At 43.0% G+C, this 22,224-nt stretch overlaps 5 protein-coding genes across 7 annotated transcripts, besides 1 other annotated feature; 4 read left to right on the top strand and 1 right to left on the bottom strand.

Moving 5' to 3' along the window:
• The first annotated feature begins 3,532 nt into the window (after positions 1-3,532).
• CG10953 (uncharacterized protein) lies at positions 3,533-5,092 on the top strand. 2 transcript variants are annotated; one of them, NM_001274113.1, is made up of 2 exons: positions 3,533-3,723; positions 3,795-5,092. In NM_001274113.1, the coding sequence occupies exons 1-2, from the start codon at positions 3,721-3,723 to the stop codon at positions 4,626-4,628; spliced, it is 837 nt and encodes a 278-aa protein (NP_001261042.1). In that variant the 5' UTR covers positions 3,533-3,720; the 3' UTR covers positions 4,629-5,092. The 2 variants fall into 2 exon arrangements, with proteins under 2 accessions (NP_001261042.1, NP_611199.1); NM_137355.2 differs by having other exon boundaries at positions 3,671-3,723; positions 3,795-4,715.
• A 4,254-nt stretch (positions 5,093-9,346) lies between these two features.
• CG30457 (uncharacterized protein) lies at positions 9,347-10,054 on the top strand. The gene is made up of 2 exons (NM_137354.2): positions 9,347-9,393; positions 9,456-10,054. The coding sequence occupies exons 1-2, from the start codon at positions 9,391-9,393 to the stop codon at positions 10,020-10,022; spliced, it is 570 nt and encodes a 189-aa protein (NP_611198.1). The 5' UTR covers positions 9,347-9,390; the 3' UTR covers positions 10,023-10,054.
• A 1,083-nt stretch (positions 10,055-11,137) lies between these two features.
• CG30458 (uncharacterized protein) lies at positions 11,138-11,851 on the top strand. The gene is made up of 2 exons (NM_166220.3): positions 11,138-11,196; positions 11,297-11,851. The coding sequence occupies exons 1-2, from the start codon at positions 11,194-11,196 to the stop codon at positions 11,729-11,731; spliced, it is 438 nt and encodes a 145-aa protein (NP_725663.1). The 5' UTR covers positions 11,138-11,193; the 3' UTR covers positions 11,732-11,851.
• Positions 11,852-11,859: 8 nt separating this feature from the next.
• Positions 11,860-13,642, top strand: CG17287 (uncharacterized protein). Its single transcript, NM_137353.2, has one exon. The coding sequence runs from the start codon at positions 11,986-11,988 to the stop codon at positions 13,000-13,002; it is 1,017 nt and encodes a 338-aa protein (NP_611197.1). The 5' UTR covers positions 11,860-11,985; the 3' UTR covers positions 13,003-13,642.
• On the bottom strand, positions 13,051-15,587 carry CG17290 (uncharacterized protein). Of its 2 annotated transcripts, none has more exons than NM_001299593.1 (2): positions 15,432-15,587; positions 13,051-15,337 (listed from the first exon to the last, which is right to left on the bottom strand). In NM_001299593.1, exons 1-2 carry the CDS (start codon positions 15,432-15,434, stop codon positions 15,041-15,043), a joined length of 300 nt encoding a protein of 99 aa, NP_001286522.1. In that variant the 5' UTR covers positions 15,435-15,587; the 3' UTR covers positions 13,051-15,040. The 2 variants fall into 2 exon arrangements, with proteins under 2 accessions (NP_001286522.1, NP_611196.2); NM_137352.4 differs by having other exon boundaries at positions 14,946-15,337; positions 15,432-15,479.
• A 2,325-nt stretch (positions 15,588-17,912) lies between these two features.
• Positions 17,913-22,224: part of a mobile genetic element that runs on past the window's edge.

Here is a 22,224-nt window from a genome sequence, read left to right as displayed (position 1 = left end):
AAAATATACCTGTCTTGTTTAATAGCTAAAATAGAACTTGCCTTGCTAAATTTAAGGTTATTTTTCTGTTTGCAGTATTTTCTCGCAAAGAATACAAATTTGGTACCAACTTTAAAACGGCTAACAATTTTTAAGATATTATTCCATGCTCTTACTCCTAGCTCTTACTCCTTTTAGGAACTAAGACTTCGCTTTGTGCTTCGCTTAAGAATCCTTAAAATGGGTTTTGTCAAAGTCGAGGTACAGTCACCACCTAGCGCGGTGAGCACGAGCATAACGGTATAACGCTAAGAAGTGCAGCATAGCGCACGGCGCACGTTTCCTTTTTGTAAACTTTATTATTTCGTGTTAAAAGTAAATAAACTTAGCTCCCAACTTCAGCTCTCTGCCCGCCGTTCTAGAACCTCCTCCACATCTGTCCACTTTTCCCCTGTGGATATGTGAAATGGGGAGTTTTGGGTGTTTTGGGTGAAGGGCACCTTCCATACATTGTTTGCCATTTGCGGTGGTCGGCGACAAGCTCTGTCAGCCAGCCAGTCCAAATTGAAATTGGACATTAGACGTTAACGAATACAAACAAACACTTGCACTGAGAAAAATATACCACAAAAGTTTTTGTCTAATATAAAATGTTATTACATGTGTTTTTGTGTATTTTTGTTAGTACCATCAGATGCCAAAATTGGTTTTGTAAGAAAATATTATGTTTGTATACTGCTTACATTTTAAATAGCGCAATAACTGAGACTTACTTATTAAAAAACACCCTGATCTTTTTTTTCACAAAAAGCATACAAATGCACTTCAAAATCTAATTTGCTTATAGGTGCGTTTGCGTTTCATATTAAGGTATACTTTTAGACTGTCCTAAAGTATATGCTACATATACCATGATATGCTACATATCTATGATACGTATGCTATGATATATGCTCACTAGTTTTTTCAAGTGCACACATATATATTTAGATGGCAGCTTCTGTCGTCGCCGCGACTGCTGACAACTTCAACAACAACCACATTTGGAGCAACAACGCGAACAACAACCGAACACTAAGGCACACACTCATTGTGAATGACAACGCCCCTGGTACGTGATTTCATTTCCGTTGTTGCCTTTTGTGCATTGCTCGTAACTTGACTCCTCCATTCTTTTTTTATCACCCTCTGGTTCACCATTCCCACACCCAAAAGTCCTTACTTTCCCCTGCTGCTTCCTAGCAAAACCTTTTTATCGGTGGATTTTGTGGTTTCTTAACGCAGCCAGACATTGCTCCAAAATTAATTTGCAAGTGCATAAAAATAAAATATATGTGAGTCTTTACTACTCATTACGTTTTAATTCAAATTCTAAGTAATATTGTTATGAAGTAAATACTAATTAAAATGGAGCAGAAACTAATATAAGAAAATATATGCATATTAAAACAACTTGAAATATTTTCTGCAGACTTTTATAATCATAATTCAATTTTATAATTTACCTATTCATTGTATAGTTTATACGCTTACATCTGGTCTTAATACAGAAACGTTTGCCTCTATCCAACAAAAACAAACAATTTACCTTATTTTTTCCAAGATTTCAGAAACCAAAACTTAATATATTTTGTTCATGATTTTTAGATAGATAACACCTAATCACCATATTTAATGCCATCATTGTGAACCTATTTAAAAGAGCCCAAAATCAAAATAAGTTCGTAACCGGTTATTTCGCCCACAGAATTGTGGGATCAAATCGATTTAAATTTATTCACATTTGTCATTATCGTCACAGAATACAGATGATGCTACCAAGTAGTTTTTCATATTTTCAAATCGAAAAAATCACATTATTTAGAAGATTTTCTCTTCCGACAAGCAAAGGTTATTTATTGGCAGAACCCGGTAAATCTTATTAACACAAAGACTGCCACTGGCGTATCACGAAACCGGCTGATATTTGGATATGTAAATTTAATTAATTTAATAAAACGACCTTTACATGGCTACTTAACAAGTCTATCTTAATTATGGGAAACGAAACTGAAAAATCCCCGAAATTGTAGTTTGCACATGCCAAAAATAGACCACGCAAAGTCTAGGAAGTCTAGTTTGACGTAACTATTTATTTTGGCTTGGCTTCGAAACCAGGTATGATGGCCAGCTATCAGAAGTGTGGATGAATATTTGAGTGAATAAACAATGGTTTAATTGAGATTCGCCTATAACGACATCTGCTGATATGCACAACCATAAACCGGGCCAAGTAAAAACAACAACGGAAGCCATTTGCCATGCAAATGCTAAGCAAAAAACCTAGCTGGCCAGCATGTCTAATACGATCGGCATTTACATACATGAAATATAAACAAATGCAGAAAATGATTTGGTCGCCTGGTAGACCAAACTAAACTCAGATAGTTAACAACAAGTTTTTAAATGTTTGCCGAGATGCGGGCCATGAATAGTGTGATTAACAAGTTTGCACTTGAAGTCCAAACAACACCCCGAATAATTCAGCAACCGGTGTCCAAATCATAAAGCAATTATAACATGGTAGTACATGAAGTTTTTGACCTTAATGAAAATTAAATTATTAACTAGTGCCCACTAGCTAGGGATACAAATTAAACTATCACCATTTAGGTAATAAGGAGAAGAGTTATGGAAACATGAATCAAGATGAATAGGAAATAATTTAAGCCGCCGCCAAGTAATGAAGCATTCATAATTAAAAATGAAGTGGTATTTTGAGCATTATGCGCTTTGAGGTCTAAACAATTATACGAGGTGTGGATCATATAATTATGTGTTATTTGAATCTTTTCCTGAGAAAATTTGTTTGAAACGCCAAACCATAAATAGCGGAACCTTGAGATCGAATTTATAATTTTAGACTCAGACGTAAGCTAGACCCATTTTTATGACCATAATCGTGAGCAACTGGTTTGAAGTAATTAATTGGCCACCAAGGGTTCGTTAGGTAACCAAAGTATTGAACTCAGAAAAAAGTATCTTTGTTTTTTTGACAACATACAGTATGTATTTGCATAACCGTTTGGATTGTGGGCGCCTCATTTCAGAGTCTAGACAAAAGATTCCATTAAGGGGCCTGCAAGAACGTCGTCAAAACCGCTGAATACTTTCGGATTCCTCTAATCCAAAACAATAGCTTCTAACATTTGGCGAACTAGTCGTAAAACCCAACCAGTTTCTGTGTCTGCATTCGTTTCAAACGATTATTGTAAATTTCCGGCTACACCAGACGCTTGTGCCAAAAATACGACTTACCTAAATTAAATTAATCCAGCTGCCCAATAAAACCAAAGATGATCCCATAAAATATGCCGTTAGCTGTCTGCATGCAGATAAATGTCATCTAAAAGTCACTTTTGGTGTTGCCAGCTAACACGGCTTAAGACCGACCATCCATCCATCTATCTATATATCTATCTATCTATCTATCAGCATCTCAATCTTCATTCCTTAGATCCAATAAACCTATTAAGCCCGGATCCATCGAGCGCTTCTTCATTCTGACGACCCCCAAAAACAAAACCAGTAAAAAATCTCATCTGCGCTGAATATTCAGATGAGATGTTGACGATGATCTGCGTTCGGCCTGAGGTTCAGTTCAAGTTTTTGGGCTCGGTCTTGTATAAATAGTTAGCCATTGAGCCTCTTCAGACAGAAGCTACTCGATCGCTCTTGGAGTAACAGATTGCAGCTGTCATCATGGTGAGCTTACCCACATGGATGAAGGATCAAGGATTATATTTCTAAACGCTTTGGTTTGCTTGGCTTTTCAGAAATTCCTGGTTGTTGCCTTTGCCGTTCTGGCCTGCGCCTATGGTGATGTCTCCCATTTGGGTTACGACTACTCTCCTCCGGCCCCAGCTCCGGTTTACCAGCCCGCCCCGGCTCCGGTCTACCAGCCCGCCCCCGCTCCGGTCTACCAGCCTGCTCCAGCACCAGTTGTGATCCCTGCTCCTGCTCCAGCTCCAGTTGTGATCCCTGCTCCTGCTCCCGCTCCAGTTGTGATTCCGGCTCCAGCTCCCGTGAAGACGTACGTCCCACCCGCACCCATCAGCATCCCAGCCCCAGTTTACCAGCCAGCTCCTGCTCCCATTAGGATCCCAGCCCCAGTTTACCAGCCAGCTCCTGCTCCCATCAGCATCCCAGCTCCGGCTCCAATTGAGATCCCTGCCCCAGCTCCAGTGAACACCTACATTCCCCCCGCACCAGCACCAGCTCCGGTTTACCAGCCAGCCCCTGCTCCCATTCCCGTGAGCATCCCGGCTCCAGCTCCCGTTTACCAGCCTGCTCCCGCTCCCGTTGTGATCCCAGCCCCTGCTCCAGCACCAGTTGTGATCCCTGCTCCTGCTCCCGCTCCAGTTGTGATCCCAGCCCCAGCTCCCGTTAAGTCCTATGTGCCACCTGCACCAATCAGCATCCCAGCCCCGGCTCCCGTTTACCAGCCAGCTCCCATCAGCATCCCGGCCCCTGCCCCAGTTTACCAACCAGCTCCCGCTCCCGTCTACCAGCCAACCAACACTCAGGTTCTGGAGGAGATCGAGCCCGCTTCCAATGATGGATACCGCTACAAGACCGTGCGTCGTCGCGTCTACCGTCACCGTTTCTAAACTTACCAAAGCCCAACGAAAAACTGTTTCCTAACGAATCCCTACGGGGACTCGCAATAAAAAATTTCCGCCTTCAATTTGTTAAACAAAAAGAAAAGTCTTCAAATTGTTTTCCAATCATAGCAAATCACACGGGAAACAGGAGAATGGGAAACTCTTAAGTTTGCTCTGGCCATTTGAGTTGGAAATTTATGAAACCCGAAGAGATGGCGAGACTGGTGGAATCAACTTGCCATCGGACAGATAGTGTCGGTAAGGCATGGGGCATGGGGCAGCAGAGGATAATAAGGAGTTGCAAGCAAGTTGCGGAACACTCCCAAAGGATTCGATTCGATGGCGGACTCCGCAGTCCTCGCCGCTCCACATTTATCACGAAATTTATGGCCTGGAATGAGCTTTGATGATGTGGAAATTTTTTCTCGTTAGATTCAAAAGTTTTTAGATGCACTCAGAAAGCGGAAAATTTATTTTATACATAATTAAATATATATATATATATATATATATATATATCCGAGGACACAAGAATGAGGTTAAATAAATTTTATATTAGAAATTTCTTAAAAAAAAACTGTTCTCTAATTGTTTTTTTTTTTTTCTTGATTTAAAAATATTAATAGAATTACGTGCGTCTACAACTAATTGTTGTTTATACGATGATTTGAGTAATATTTTTATCGGTGCACCCACACGAAATCGATGATGGTGAAGCTGGAGCTCGGAATGTAGATGGTGCCGAGTGGATTGGCCTCATCAGACGACCACTGACCACTTGTGGCTGCTAACAAGTGGCAGGATGAAATCGAAGGCGCTCCAGGAAGAAGGACATCGACAGACGATAGACGCTGCGGAAAATTAACAAGAAAATGCAGCGACAACTGTCTACGAATCTTTTTCTCTCACCAATTTGATTAGGGAAATGTCTGGCTGAATGGCGGAGACTGTGTGTCCCCGAATCCACCACTTTCTAGTCTGAATTCCGGGACAACCGCAGAGCCACATATTACACTTGCCACGGCGCATACTAATTAAAAAGCACAAACACTAACAGGGAATGGTACTAAAATTAATTGCGTAATTAAAACAAAATCTTTTTTTTTTTATCCACTCCCTTTGGCCCAAACCACAATAGATTGATTGTACTGGCTTATTTCGTTAATTGCATTCTGGTCAAATATTGGCAGCTCAATTAAATGAATTAAAACACATTTTTGCTTTTATGCGGACTGGCATACACGAATAGAAAGTCCTTTGTGGGGCGTTGGCATAGGGGCTACTAAAATCATTTGACAGGCAATTACAATTTAGAGACGATTCGGTCAGCCGCATTGCAATCAATGGTGATTAGTTTGTGTGGCGGCGAAATTAAAAATCTTCTTCCACTTACTTAATTTTCGAATAAGTTATTATGCCCATCTATGAGTTACTTAAAATGCTTCATACCGATTCCTCAATATGAAAGATTGATGTAGTTTAATTGCAGCAACTCACAACATGATAATTCGTTGGCTCTGCACCCTGCACCCACACATCATAGCATTTTACTAATCCCCGCCAGCGATTAGTTGAAATTCCAGTAGTAACTGCCATGTGGCATGGATTGGGTAATTTTCAGCCTCATTGCACTTTGCTCCGCCAGCCAGAAGGGCTGGCGATTAAATAAAAAAGGAGCCAGGTATGGCGGACACCCAACAATTGACAGTTGGTTGCACTTCCAACCGCACTTAATTAGCAGTTAATGATGCCTGATTAACACGCATTATGGCCGCTGCGACCCAACGGCATGGCCGTAGGAGCAGTTTTGGCCCAATGCCACCCAAAAATCCAGCCCCCCCATCCATGCACATTTCGATATCAAACTGTCAGGCAGATGGTCTGCAAAATGCGTAATCAATGCTTTAGGCGCCGTGGATTACAAAATAATCATCAGTCCAGCGGCCTAGAAGTATGCAGAAGTAAATGTTCGAACGGAAAAAGTGAAAATGCTCTTGAAAAACCATAAATGTCATTATTATGTAGCTATGCGAATAGCAGATGACCCTTTTGGTAAATATACAAAAGTGTGGGAAATCCTCTATGTTATTTTTCATTGTTCCCAATAATGCTTACATGAACAAAAATTCAAAATATTTATTTTCAGAGTTACTTAAAATTCAGAGTAGTGCCGCAACATACCCTTCACTTTGGGCTTACTCAATAAATCGGGTGTAAAAATTGACGAGTTCCTCGAACTCGAACCCGCCGGAATCCCAGTTGTTGGTCGGCTGGCTTACGGCTTTAAAGCGACAGTGCGAAATCGAACGTGCGGAGTGCACATGGATATGGGACATGGATCGTTGGGAAATTGACAGTATCAACGTAATTATATCAGCAGTTCCGCGCGGGGAGGGAGGTTGGGTGCAAAACGAAAAACAAAACAGAAAAACGACAAACTTCAGAAGGGCTGGAAAATGGTGTGGGCTTGAGGGGCGGCGGCCACTGAAATATGCAAACGTTGACTGCCTTCATTTATTTTTACTGTTACTGCATATTGGGGCGCCATCGGACGTCGGGGCTGATGGAGTGGGAAAGGTCCAGGCAAAAGGCGCGAAAATAATCGTTATCCTGGACAGGTGGGTCCTCGATTCCTCTCGCGTTCGATGCCAGCAGTTGCACTTCATTTGCAGCATTAATTTGTCGCCCGTTGATTTATCTGGCCAGGTATATACCGGCACATTTATAAAGATATATACCGACGCGGCGAATGAATTTATGAGCTGGAGCCCCATCGAACGTTGAAAAATGTGGAAAATCGATTGGCAAGTGCTTGTCATTTCCACTTGAAGTCCAGCAAGTCATCGAGCTGCAGTTTTTGAATATTTATCAAAGCAATTTTTGCACCAGAAATGTATAATAAATTAGTTATGTAAATAATGTTTATACGAATGAATGCGAAAGGGATCTAGGCGATAGCTTCGTTTAAAGCAAAGCGCGTGTATCCAAAATTATAATCAATCGAATAAATATTAACAAAAAACTAAATATATTTAGAATATTAGAATGGACGCTGAGGTTCAGTGAACCAAGATATGAGATTTTAAATAAAAATATTATACTGAAAAACAGAAATATCTTGGATATCCAGGAGCCAGAACACATTGTTTAAACATTTGAAGCCTTTTTGGCCACATTTTCAAATTCGAATGGGAAAAATACTCACCAATGGCGCCACTTCATCCCATTTTTCGAGCAATTCAAGGGGAACGAACTATATATTTTCCTTTTGCCCTCTGATGACGCCACCATGCACTGCATGTCAACTATTAACGGGCAAACAACTAAATTACGTATACGCAGCGTTGCATGACCAGCATGCCACTGCGGCTATGTATGTATGTGCAATGCTCCGTTAGAGAGTGTTTGTGTATTTGTTCGATATACATTTGCAGTTTCGGTTTATTGGCGCTGTGAAAATAATGGAATGGAATCAAAATAAAAGGGGTTAAGTGCTTGTTTGCATAGCTTTTTGACAACACCAACACTCCGTTTCCCCCCAAGCTCATGTGCATGCTATTCGTATTTTATTTTTACACTCCGAGGAAAACAAATTCAACGGAAATTAAATCACTTCGGCGTCGGGAAGTCTCCGCGGATTTTTGGCACCAACCGGAAAATTGTTCATTAGCAATTTGTGTAATTAAAAAGAGAGAGTGCACGGGCACAAAAGTGGTGTCCTTCACAGCGCTGGTCGGTATTCTTCCCTTTCTCCACTTAAAGTGGCCCCAGAACTTCCCTTTCGACTGGCTAATTTGTTTTCCGCTTGGCAGTGACACATGGGGACAGTCTGGATGGCGTCATGTTCAACTTTTGACCCGTTCGAAGCAGCCATCGCTTGCTAATTTTGGAGATTCCTTGCCCATCTGCTCGGGCTTCAATATAAGCGCACTGAGCGAAAAAGAGTCATCATCAAATAATATAAGTATGATCTTAAAGCAAGATATTATATAGATTTATGTCTCCTTAAAAGTAATCTTAAGTAGAATAGTTTGGTTTTATTTTAGTAGCATGTTCTAGATTATAACAGACTTACCGATTTTAGAACCCAGCCTTTTTTTCCCGATGTAATTAAGCAATGGGCTTTTGTTTTTAGCCACCTTATCAAAGCTAATCAAGCAGATTAATGACCGCCTGAACTTGCCAATCGTCTGGCGTCTGTTGACCAAACAGTCTGTCGTCTGGTAGGCCTCTATTGCCAAAAGCTTGAGAGTTCGTTTCCAGTTTTAGAGCGGCTTTAGTTTTGGCAGTTCAATTTGATACACTAAGGCACAAATGTTTTATGCAAATGATATTTAAATGAAGACAATGACAATACAAGCAAGTACGAGTGGAGAAGACCATGTTGAACTTGACGGACTGTCGTTTTGCTCTACACTGTAACACTTATTTGAAAGCTTTTAACCCAAATGAACAGCTTGTCTGCATATATTTGCACTGTAAGGCCACATTATACAAATAGTAACTATTCAAATGATGCATATGAAAGTGAGATTCGGTCGAAACAACTCCTCCTGGTCGGCGTAGGGTATCACAGTTGACCATTGGCGTGGCTCGTAAAATTCTGGTTTCTGGCATATTAAGAGACTCTGATATCCGCATTTCTTCGCTCGTATTAATGTTTATTTTTCGCTTCTGCACCGCGCCCAGGTTTTGATATAAATACCACCTAGCAGATGACACCGAACCATACTAGAAACGTCCACGTTCCAAGTAACATACATCCACAATGGTTAGTACGAAATTAAAACTGAATACTCTGGGTCCTGATTAATTTGGTAAATTATTGTGCAGAAATTCCTGGTTGTCGCCGTCGCCCTCTTGGCCGTTGCCCACGCCGATGTGTCCCACCTGTCGGGCTACAACTATGCTCCCGTCAGCATCCCACAGCCGGCTCCATTGCCCGTGGCCGCGCCCGCTCCCATCAAGGTTGCGCCCGCTCCCGTGAACACCTACATTCCCCCCGCACCCGCACCAGCTCCCGTCCAGATTGAAGTTCCCGCTCCAGCACCCGCTCCAGTGGCCATTCCCGCTCCTGCTCCCATCAAGGTTGCCCCCGCTCCAGTGAACACCTACATTCCCCCCGCACCCGTTCAGGTTGAGATTCCCGCCCCAGCTCCCGCTCCAGTTGCCATCCCTGCTCCAGCTCCCATCAAGGTTGCTCCCGCACCCGTGAACACCTACATTCCCCCCGCACCCGTGAGCATCCCAGCCCCAGCTCCTCTGCCCGTCAAGGTCGCCCCAGCTCCCGCTCCCGTTCCCGTCCTGGCTCCTCAGCCCGTTCTGGAGGAGATCGAGCCCGTGTCCGCCGATGGCTACCGTTACAAGACCGTCCGCCGTGTGATCCGTCGCCGTTACTAGAGAGCTACTCCATCGATGATCTCCGCCAGGAGAAAAATTATTAAATAAAATAAAAAAAAGTTACTATCTAAACTTTCACTGTGTTTGTCTTATAATTTAACAATTTGTATAAAAACAATTCCTTATCCTTTATTTTTTCTGTATAGCAGTTTAGAATAACCTTTATAGGTACTCTAAAGATGAAGATAGAAATGTGCTCGATTACCAGACATATAATATCCAAAACTGTGATGCATATTCTAAAGAATAAAATAATAGGCGTACAATGTAAAAAAAAAGTAAATAAATATAATTAAACTAGAAATCAAAACACATATCCAACCACTTTTTTTTAGATACATTTCAATCTTTTTGGCGAGCACATCTTTTACTACTTATTTGCACCCACCGAAAACGTGTTCAACGTCTGCCAGCCAAATGATGCGACGTAGAAATACTATAAACTATTTTATTAGCCAGGTGTTCGAAAAAGTCAGAGTCAGTATCCGGACCTGAGTAATTAATTAAGCTTCGCCAGACATTTTCAAGATCAACATAATCTAAACAAATTGAAATTAATTTTGGCATAAACTTGAAACGACTCCATAGGCCCGGCCCCAGGCTAATATTTCGCCCAGCTCAAAAAGCAGAAACAAGGGAATTGAAAACGAAAAAAATAATCCAAAAGAAATAAAATAATTATTAAAACATAAACCCAAGCCAATCTTGCGTGTGGCCCACGACCATTCATCAAAATAAAAACATAATGGCTAAAAAACAAATTAAACCATTATACAGCGTGCAACAATAGGTTTGTTTGATCTAATTAAAGAAGCTTTTGCAGTATCTGAGGACTGAAGACAAAAAGTTGGCCCAAGTCAAAGCAGCGATAATGCGATTTTGGATACCAAAACCTGAAACCAAAGCCAAACGAAACGAAACGAAACCAGAAAACCCGTCAAACCGCCTTGGCATTGGAGGCTCGTTGTCGTGTGTTCGGTATCGCTTGTCTTCCGACTTTTTTGAGTGAGGTGAAGACCCCCATGTATCATGGGGGCATCATGCAATTAATTTGGCTCCGGTTGACCCGCAGCCCCAAAAAACAATGAGCTATAAAAACCGTAGTCACACTTCGAGTTCAGCAGCACAAATCAACTTGTGATCCAAGCAGCAACAAGCCCATCTCCTCAAGATGGTAAGTTCAGGGATTACACTACCTAAAGGATAATCGGCAAAATATATATGCTAAAATTTGATTGAAAAAAATATCTAAACCATATGTATTTCCATCCTAGAAATTCCTTATCATTGCCGTCGCCTTCTTGGCCTGCGCCTACGCTGATGTTTCCGAGCCGGCTGCCGGAGGATACGATTACCCCCAGCCCGCTCCACCGGCGCCTGTGAAGAGCTACATTCCCCCACCGCCACCACCACCCCCACCAGCACCCAAGAACACCTACATTCCTCCCCCGGCTGCTCCTGCCAAGGCCTACATCCCACCCCCACCACCACCACCACCACCGGCGCCAAAGAACACCTACATCCCTCCAGCACCGGCTCCAGTTGCTCCCGTGGAGACCTACATCCCTCCCGCAGCCCCAGCCCCCGCCTACATCCCACCCGCTCCTGTCCAGGCCGAGGAGCCCATCATCGAGGAGATCGAGCAGCCAGCCCAGGACGGCTACCGCTACAAGACCGTCCGTCGCCGCGTCTTCCGTCACCGCAACTAAGTCTGTGTCCCCCAATTGTTGACTAATGTGATAGGCCCCAGGCAATGTTCACCTTGCCCAGGTATCAGTTAATGTTTTCTTTAAAGATGGATGTGAAGAGTAAATAAATAATCAAAAAGCACAACAGTCTCTATTACGTATAAATCAAAAGACAGTAGGCTGACAAAAAGGGCTCAAAAATACAAGTTATGCAACATGTTCCCGCAAAGAAATCAAAACACGACTCTCACCGGACGTGGAGGATCCCTTCCAGAATGTGCCCGATTGGGGAAGGCCATAGAAGAGTGCCCTGTTGCGCGGTCAGATGGCTTCCTGCTCTAATAATTCTGGGCTTTTTGGTATGGTCCTACCACGTATTTGTTTACCAAATCTGCATAAAGAAAGTTTCGGACTACTTGACCATTGGACTGTTGCTCTTTTTCTACCATCTACTGTTGTTCATGTTTCTATGGACATGGTTTCGGTGCATTTTCGTAGCTCCAGTTAGGATTCCCGATCAATGGAAAATATCACCCGAGGATGTCGACAAATTGAAGCGAAACGATGGAATAGAGGGAGCATCTCGAGTCTTAAATTATGCAGCTAGAAATTTACCCATTGCCACGTGCACCATCGATGGACTAGTGAGATATTGCAAGACTTGCTGGATTATTAAGCCGGATAGAGCTCATCACTGTCGAACCTGCCACATGTGCGTCCTGAAAATGGACCACCACTGTCCTTGGATAGTGAACTGCGTGCACTTTCACAACTTCAAGTACTTCATACTCTTCCTGTTTTACGCTGAAGTATATTGCTTTTATCTGTTCTGCGTAATGGTCTATGATTTGTACCTGATTTGTGGCTTTGAAGTTACTGCCCTGAAAAATCAGCATTCCTGGAACATTCTTCAGTACTTGGTATGCATACTCTTTAACATATTCACCGTGATTATGTACACTGTCAGCTTGTTAAACGTATCTCGAAATCGCACCACTATGGAGTCGGCTTATGCCACATACTTTCTTCTTGGCGGCAAGAACAATAATGGTTTCAATTTGGGATATTTTGTTAATTTTCGTGACCTTTATGGCGATAAGTGGTACCTCTGGCCCTTTCCGATCTTCTCTAGTCGTGGTGACGGATTTTCATTCCCCTTGGCCCACGATCGACTAAAGGAAGTCCGTACCGGTAACCAGAAAAAAGATAATCAACCCACCAGAACTCAGATGTACAAGGAAAACATGAATCGAATTCTCGGAATTCATCAGCCACCTTTCAATGAAGAATAGGTTCGCTTAAAATAAAAGAGCAATGTTAAATTTTTATTACGATGCACTGTTATTGAAATTTATGTGTCTTAAATTTTCTCATTTTCCATTTCAAATCAAGGAAAGCGAAACAAAAAAATTTCGAGGAGACAGCTCCCGTAGACAATTCGAAAAGGGGGAACTCCATCAACGTCTTAATTTACGAGTCATTGGCAAGTGCATCAGGATCTGACTCCATCCGCTTGGCAATTGCAATCCGCTGGCCTTTTCTTCGACCCGCTGAGTGGCCAACATCGATAAATCCTCGACATTCCGGTTCTCTAGTCCGCTCCTGCCCACAAACGCATTGGAGTCGTTTATAAAGCGCTTAACATTCGTGACATATTTCGCATTTGGCCGGGTGTCGGTCGCAGAAATTTATAGACTTTATCCATTAGGAAAACAATTACGAGTGCAAACAATGGCCATTGACCAATGTGCGATGTCCAGCGGATGGACTCCCCGGCCAGAGGCGATTCCTTGGGCACTGAGCATATGTTGGGATTGTCGCGCCCCCAAGTTCAATGTCCTCGTCTATATTTTCTTATTATGCTGCGGCGACTTCTTGACTGCTGCAACACAAATCCAATTACCTTCAAAATAATAAACTTATGTACATACCAAAAAGGAAAAGAATGCCATCCAGGGTCCTACCATTTCTCCGGCTGACTCTACGCACATTTTGCTTTATCAACTGTTGATAGACTCCGTGGGGAATTTTCCGTATGTCACGACAAAGAAGACGATGGAAATGGAAATGGGAGCTGTCTGCCGTCGGGCGGCATTTTTTCTTCATGCTCCTGTAGTCTGTTCCCGTTCTCGCATGCACTGGGAAAAGCCGGAAAGAAGTTTAATATGATAGGTACGTTTTTTCGTAGCAGAACAATCTTCTCCCACTTCTGTCATTTCATAATGGATTTATCATCAATTAGCATTATTTCCTACTTCTATTGCAATATTTTATTATATTTAACTAGAATTTTTCCCAGTGCCTAGACCATAGCTTGCTGATTTCCACAGCTTGTTTGCTGCTCATTATTCGACGTTGGCTGGTTCGGAGACGTGGCTGTAGTTGGTCGCCAAATGCACGAGCGCAAATAATTTTTGCCACTTGCATGTCATCAGCATAAAGTGAGTGCAAAATATGTGAACTTCGCAGCGGAAATTCGCCTTAGAGCGCAGAGTCAACAGCAATTGGCCCAAATGACTTGTAAGCGCCGTCAGACGGAGGAGACGAGGTATCCTGCCCAGCCACATGTCCTTGTCGCCATCGCCCTTTCTGTCCAGCCAGCCAAGCTAACCAAGCAACCGCTCGCAGCTTATTGAATTCGCATATTTTCCCATTTTGCATTATGGGCAAACATTTTTTCCATTTCGGCATCCTTTGTTTTTGTCCTCTGTTTGATTTTGTAATCGAGGATTTGTTTGCTTTGGCTGAGTCCAAGCCAATCGATTGCCGGGAAGGGGAAGCGCTTTTTGTCCCTGCTCATTGAATGTTTCAGCAATTTTTGGTTAAGTCAAATTGGTCTAGTCGACGGTTTGACCTTTTTACTGCCAGACTTTCGAAATGGGGAGAGAATTCATTGGAATGCCAGTGTTGGCCAGAACATGTGTTTGTCCTTGAGCGGTTTGTTTAGGCCTTTGTGGGTTGGTCGGGGTTAAAGAGGGTTGGATGACGGAAAAACCAGAGGGGGCGATGGTTATCGCCAAGGAAACCCCATTCAAATGGCGACTTTGGCATTGCAAATTGAACTTGGGCACTTGGACGATGGGAACCTGTTGATAAGGCGATTGAATTTAAAAATTGTCCTTCCATACATCGATTAGGAAGTATTTTATGTATAGTTTTAAATTTTGTAGTATATTTTCCTGCGAACTCAACTTTGATAGCAACCAAAGAAGGACAAGACAACGAATAATTTTTCACAGATAGATATTTACTCTCCAAGTGAATTTCTAAAGATGGTATTCAGCAATTGCACTCGAGTCAACAAATTAACAATAACAAATGGCTTTCATCTTAGTTGCGGTGACGGAAGACGTGGCGGCGGACGGTCTTGTAGCGGTAGCCGTCCTGGGCGGGCTGCTCGATCTCCTCGATGATGGGTTCCTCGGCCTGGACAGGAGCAGGTGGGATGTACTCGGGTGCTGGTGGTGCAGGTGGGATGTAGGTCTCGACGGGAGCAGGTGCTGGCGGTGCAGGTGGGATGTAGGTTTCCACGGGAGCAGGAGCTGGCTGCTGGTAGTCGTAGCCAGAAAGCTCCGAGACATCGGCGAATGCGCAGGCCAAGAAGGCGATGGCAATGATCAGGAATTTCTGAATATATAAAAAATATAAAGCAAATGTTAAAAAAACAATCGTTGGAAAGGCAAAGATAAATATTTGTTAGAGCGAAAACCCAGCAACTCACCATGATTTCAAGTGTTTAGACTGCGCTCAACGAAAGATGTGTGCTGTGAATGCGATGATCTCCGATGGCTTTTATATGCCCAAAACTGTTTGGCCAACTCTTGCCGACGGCAACGGAAGCAACACTAGATCCAAATGACTTTGAACTTGATCTGTTGCTGATCTTCAATCGCTCACCAATGACTTGATCGATGAATCCGGCCGCATCGAACCGGTTGTCCGGCAGTTTTGGATGCACAAGCCATAAATCGAATGGAAAAACTTTGATCACGTTTCGTGTATTTGCTTTTGTTTGCCTAATGCATCGCTTGTCCCATTGTCTTTTTAAAAGTGGTCAAGTGATGACTTCGTTTGAGGTCAAATTCGTATCAAAAATCTTGACTTTTGCCTTTTGTTTGACGCTCGAGGCGCAGCCCTTTAATTGATTTGCTTGTTGAACACGGCCTTGTGGCTCGGCCCCCGCATGGAAAATACATGAGTCTCTGGCTCTGCTTGATTAAAACCAAATTTAATTTGCATCTCACTTTAGCTGGTTTATTTGGCTTCGTTGTGATTAAACGGCTGGTGTTTATTGCTGGACCTAACCCCAATTACAAAACTCGAAAAGGAACTGCAGTTGCGAAGTTTAAGTGGACGCAAATGTTCTGTGAAAATCTATCTGAAATTAAACAGTGGGAAAATTCGGGGGGCTTAATTTATTGTAGCTCACTTAAAATTGTACATAGAAAAATTTAAATATAATTTATTTTTGTTCAAACTCGGCAGATATTGATAAAATTAAAAGAATTTTTTGATAAAATACACTTTTAAGGAAAATTCAACTGTTTAAAACAAAATGCTTGAACATAACGATTATCTTATATATGAATGTATTTAATAGCTCACATTGTTACTATTGTTATAAGCTATCAATTGCATCCCTATTGTTCATCTTTTGCTAAACAATTCCACATGATTTTTCCGACTGCCTTGGCATATTTTCATTTTGGTATTCTCATGGCCAGCATTTTCATTTCTTCGTTTCGCTTTCCACTGTTGTCTGCCTTGTAACTTTTGTAGCTCTTGATAATATTGCAAATAATTTTCTTTTTTATGTTGATTATTTTTTGGACACCCTCCGCAGACACCTGAGACTCACCTGGCTCGCCCCCTCCTCCCTTTACAACCTTTTTTATTAACTTCGTTTTCATTTGTGCCGTTGCCTTCACGAGCTCATCATATTTTAATGTGGAAGGGATTCGGCGGCATCGTCTTTTGGCTTTCCTCTCCAGCTCCTCGGGCTGTTCTATGTTTCAAATTATTCTCAAGAGATTTGCAGTTCGTGATTTTACGGCAGCCACGATGGGCAGGGGAATGCGAATAGCAACCCTCCCTCCGTTTCCAAAACGGGGTTGGAAGCCGCTGTGAGTTAAGACATTTCCCGAATGCAATTGCAGCTTGGGCTTTTAATTACCCCGCTTAAGTCCGTATTAACTCTGGCCTAAGCCTTTTTTAATTTGCCCCCACCACGCCGCCAGCTGTCGTAATTGAATTAGGAGCCAGGAGACAATGCAGCGTCGCTGAACCTTTCACGCTGTTATCCTTGATAATTAATTTAGACGCCATTGTCCAGTGCACTCCCCTGTTGGCCGACCGGCTCCCCCGGCAAATCCTTTGCCATTTCACATCACGTGCGACGCCCTACTCGTCCTGCTGCTATTGCTTTTTTTTTCATAAATCGCCAGGACACACACAAAGTTGTCCAGCTGCAAGGCAAAAAAAATATGGTGGAGAAGGAACTTCGAAAAAAAAAAAATAGTGGACGAAGATTCCCAGTTTTATGGGAAAAAAATGAAGCGGCAGTTTTGACAACGCACGTTCAACTCAAAAGAAGGAAGGACCACACTGCTAAAAATGACATTAGTGAGAAGCTAAAATTTCATCAAAATTGAATAATACAATAAAATCTAAGTCGACACTTTATATGAATATAATTGTAAAGTAGGGCTTTTAAAAATATTGTTCATTAATGCTGTTCAAAACGCGAGATAAAAAAGTAAAATGAAATGTAAATAAAGTAAGCCTAAATATGCTTGAGAGTAAATCATAAGTCAAGCACCTAAGTACCATTTGAATCTCTCACTTAGTTTCGCTCAGTGCAGAGGGCATGGCTGGGTCATGTGGCTTGCATATGGAACTACAATAGACAGGTACAAGATGCACACGTAGCACGCATTGCCAGAGCCCCAAGAAACGAAATATGGAACCACCTTTTGTGAGTTCGGGGCCATGAAATCGAGTTTACATCTTACTCCTCTGTTGGCAGCGGCCATAATTAAATGTCAAAAATGACGCTACGTGCAGAGCAAGCAAATCGGCTGGCGAGTGCCGGGGCAAAGTTCACAAAAAACGGTACTTGCCATGCCAAATAGCATCAGAGTTTATGCAACTTTATCCAAAATAAACTTATTTTAAGCAATAGAATCGTAAAGTTCTCAACACACATTCGCATGGGAGATGAGCAATCGAGTGGACGTGTTCACAGAAGTCGCGGATAAAACAAAAACGTAATTGTGATCCATCACAAACATTTGCGCAGATCGTGTGCTTATCTCACAAACAAAATCTATTTTTAGTCACTGCATAACGGTGACGGCTTCGGTTCGCGAAACTTATCAGCAACTAGCAATTTCTAAGCTGTGTTGTTTTTGCCCCTCGCCCTGCGCGCTGCGCAAGCGGGAGGTTGTTACAATTTACCTTACAAGTAAACCGGTAAATCTTATCGTGTTTAGTAAATATCAATTGCATTATACGGCATAAGTATAAAGACAATTGATATAATGGAGAATACATTTGCTCAATCGCGACCTAGCAATGGGTGCGATAAATTTGAGAAAATGAGGAAAGTAGCAGGTGTTGAGCCAGGAGAATTACGCTCCCAACTCCGCGCCAGCTGTGCAGTTGTTTCCCCTAACCTGGAAGGTATGCCAACTCAATCTACGGTCTCCAGCTTAATGGTGACAATCAGCAGCAACACCAATGCAAGTGTTACCTGCACTATTTCTAACGTACAGGCCAACATGATCTGTACTCCTACATACACTGATTGCACAACCGTGACCACTAGCATTTGCCCAACTACGCCTTATGACAATGGACTGCCGACACCTCTGTCATCACTGCCCAATAAGCCATCTAAAGCGAAATGCCCCTTTCAAGCACATGATCGTACTGTCAACAGGAAACGAAAAGGCGTGTCTCAGCCCCCATTACCTATCCTCACCCCTTCTCCAAGCCGTAAAACTAAAAGGCAGGCCACTATGCCACTCAATGAGGAGGCCTCTACCTCCACTGCAGCAGCATTAAATAACAATCGCTTCGCGCTTTTGTCTGCTGAAGCGGAGAATATGGAGCAAGACGTGTCGGATGCTGATTCTGACATTGAAGACTCTGCTGCCCGAGATGGTGGTGGACAATCCGCTAAATATAGCAAACCCCCAGCCATATGCGTACCAAGTGTAAGTGATCCGGTCACCTTGGAACGGGCTCTTAATCTGAGTATTGGCTCCTCAAACTACTACATCCGCACCTCTAGATTTGGTGTATCCAGAATCTATACAGCCAACCCTGATGCTTTCCGCACCGCTGTAAAAGAACTAAATAAGTTAAATTGTCAATTCTGGCATCACCAACTTAAAGAAGAAAAACCCTACAGAGTAGTGCTTAAAGGAATCCATGCTAATGTTCCTAGTTCGCAGATAGAACAAGCATTTAGTGATCACGGCTATGAGGTCCTTAATATCTATTGCCCCAGAAAGTCTGACTGGAAGAACATTCAGGTAAACGAAGATGATAATGAAGCTACAAAAAACTTCAAAACTAGACAAAATTTGTTTTATATTAATCTTAAACAAGGCCCGAATGTTAAAGAGTCTCTTAAGATAACTCGACTTGGCAGATACAGAGTCACTGTTGAGCGCGCTACACGTAGAAAAGAACTGCTACAATGTCAAAGATGCCAAATTTTTGGACACTCTAAGAACTATTGCGCCCAGGATCCTATTTGTGGTAAATGTAGTGGTCCCCATATGACCGGGTCCGCTTTGTGCATAAGTGACGTATGTCTGTGTATAAATTGTGGTGGTGATCATGTCTCGACAGACAAAAGCTGCCCTGTCAGAGCAGAGAAAGCCAAGAAGCTAAAACCAAGGTCCAGGCTACCGATGACTAATAATATTGCCACACTCAAACCTCCACAACGTTCTTCAAGCGGTTACATACCAGCTGAGGCATTAAGAACCAACATCTCTTATGCTGATATTGCTCGACGCAACACGACTCAATCTAGGGCTCGTGCTACTGTGCAGGCTGAAGTTATACCAACGTCGGACAATAGCCTTAACAATAAATTTATGACGTTAGACAACTCCATTCGGGCCATCAATACGAGAATGGACGAACTATTTAAGCTTATACACGAAACTGTAGAGGCTAATAAAGCTTTCAGAGAACTGGTTCAGGTTCTAATTACACGTATTCCTAAATGACTCAACCAACCTTAAAAATCGGATTGTGGAACGCTCGCGGATTAACAAGGGGCTCTGAGGAGCTTCGGATATTCCTCAGCGAGCACGATATAGACGTAATGCTTACCACGGAAACACACATGCGAGTTGGTCAGCGCATCTATCTCCCAGGGTATCTTATATATCACGCCCACCACCCCAGTGGTAACAGTAGAGGTGGCTCTGCAGTCATCATAAAATCTAGACTTTGTCACAGCCCTCTGACACCTATCTCTACTAATGACAGGCAGATAGCGAGAGTGCACCTGCAAACATCGGTTGGGACCGTCACTGTAGCTGCTGTTTATCTACCTCCAGCAGAAAGATGGATAGTAGATGACTTCAAATCCATGTTTGCTGCGTTAGGCAACAAATTTATTGCTGGTGGTGATTACAATGCCAAACATGCATGGTGGGGGAACCCAAGATCCTGTCCTAGAGGTAAAATGTTGCAAGAAGTCATTGCACATGGGCAATACCAAGTTCTGGCTACGGGCGAACCCACTTTCTACTCTTACAACCCTTTGTTAACACCATCAGCCCTTGATTTTTTTATAACCTGTGGGTACGGCATGGGCAGGCTAGATGTACAAACTCTCCAGGAACTCTCGTCGGACCATCTTCCTATTCTGGCTGTATTGCACGCTACGCCGTTAAAGAAACCTCAACGCGTACGACTACTTGCCCATAATGCTGACATAAACATATTCAAAACCCATCTTGAACAGCTGAGTGAGGTAAATATGCAAATTCTGGAGGCGGTGGACATTGATAATGCCACAAGCCTTTTCATGAGCAAACTAAGTGAGGCTGCTCAGCTTGCTGCACCGAGAAATCGGCATGAAGTAGAGGCCTCCAGACCACTTCAACTTCCTCCCAGTATATTGGCACTGCTCAGGCTAAAACGAAGAGTTCGAAAAGAATATGCTAGAACAGGTGATCCCCGCATGCAACAGATCCACAGTAGACTGGCCAACTGCCTGCATAAGGCCCTTGCTCGAAGAAAGCAGGCCCAAATAGATACCTTCTTGGATAACTTGGGTGCTGACGCGAGCACAAATTACTCACTGTGGCGTATCACGAAACGGTTCAAAGCTCAGCCCACCCCAAAATCAGCAATCAAAAATCCGTCTGGTGGCTGGTGTCGCACTAGCTTGGAAAAAACTGAAGTGTTCGCTAACAACCTTGAGCAACGTTTTACACCCTATAACTATGCACCGGAAAGTCTCTGTCGTCAGGTTGAAGAATACTTGGAATCGCCCTTTCAAATGAGCCTGCCTCCGAGTGCTGTCACACTGGAAGAAGTGAAGAATTTAATAGCCAAGCTGCCACTTAAGAAAGCTCCTGGAGAAGATCTTCTTGATAATAGAACCATTAGACTTCTCCCAGATCAAGCATTGCAGTTCCTTGCCTTAATATTCAACAGCGTTCTTGATGTTGGCTACTTTCCGAAAGCTTGGAAATCGGCGAGCATAATTATGATCCATAAGACTGGAAAAACACCGACAGACGTTGACTCGTACAGGCCCATCAGCTTACTCCCATCTCTGGGTAAAATTATGGAGAGGCTGATCCTAAACAGGCTGCTCACATGCAAGGATGTTACCAAAGCGATTCCCAAATTTCAGTTTGGCTTCCGGTTGCAGCACGGTACTCCTGAGCAACTACATAGAGTAGTGAACTTTGCTCTGGAAGCTATGGAAAACAAGGAGTATGCAGTAGGTGCCTTTCTTGATATTCAACAGGCATTTGACAGAGTCTGGCACCCTGGGCTCCTGTACAAAGCGAAGAGGCTGTTCCCGCCGCAGCTATATTTGGTTGTTAAAAGTTTCCTGGAAGAACGCACATTCCACGTCTCTGTTGATGGGTACAAATCATCAATCAAGCCAATTGCAGCTGGAGTTCCTCAAGGAAGCGTTCTTGGCCCAACCCTATACTCAGTTTTTGCTTCGGACATGCCTACTCACACACCAGTCACAGAGGTAGACGAAGAAGATGTGCTCATAGCCACCTACGCTGACGATACTGCTGTGCTCACGAAAAGTAAAAGTATCCTGGCTGCCACTTCTGGTCTACAGGAATACCTGGATGCATTCCAGCAATGGGCTGAGAACTGGAATGTGCGCATCAACGCTGAGAAGTGTGCCAATGTGACGTTCGCCAACCGAACAGGTAGCTGTCCGGGTGTCAGTCTGAATGGAAGACTGATCAGACACCATCAGGCTTATAAATACCTTGGTATTACCCTCG

This window comes from Drosophila melanogaster, chromosome 2R (assembly GCF_000001215.4).
Source record: "Drosophila melanogaster chromosome 2R".
Taxonomy (NCBI): Eukaryota; Metazoa; Arthropoda; class Insecta; order Diptera; family Drosophilidae; genus Drosophila; species Drosophila melanogaster.
This window is presented reverse-complemented; position numbering and strand designations above follow the sequence as displayed.

Excerpts from the sequence above, each read along its gene's own strand:
- CG17287 (NM_137353.2), top strand. The coding sequence starts at position 11,986 with ATGTGCCCGATTGGGGAAGGCCATAGAAGAGTGCCCTGTTGCGCGGTC.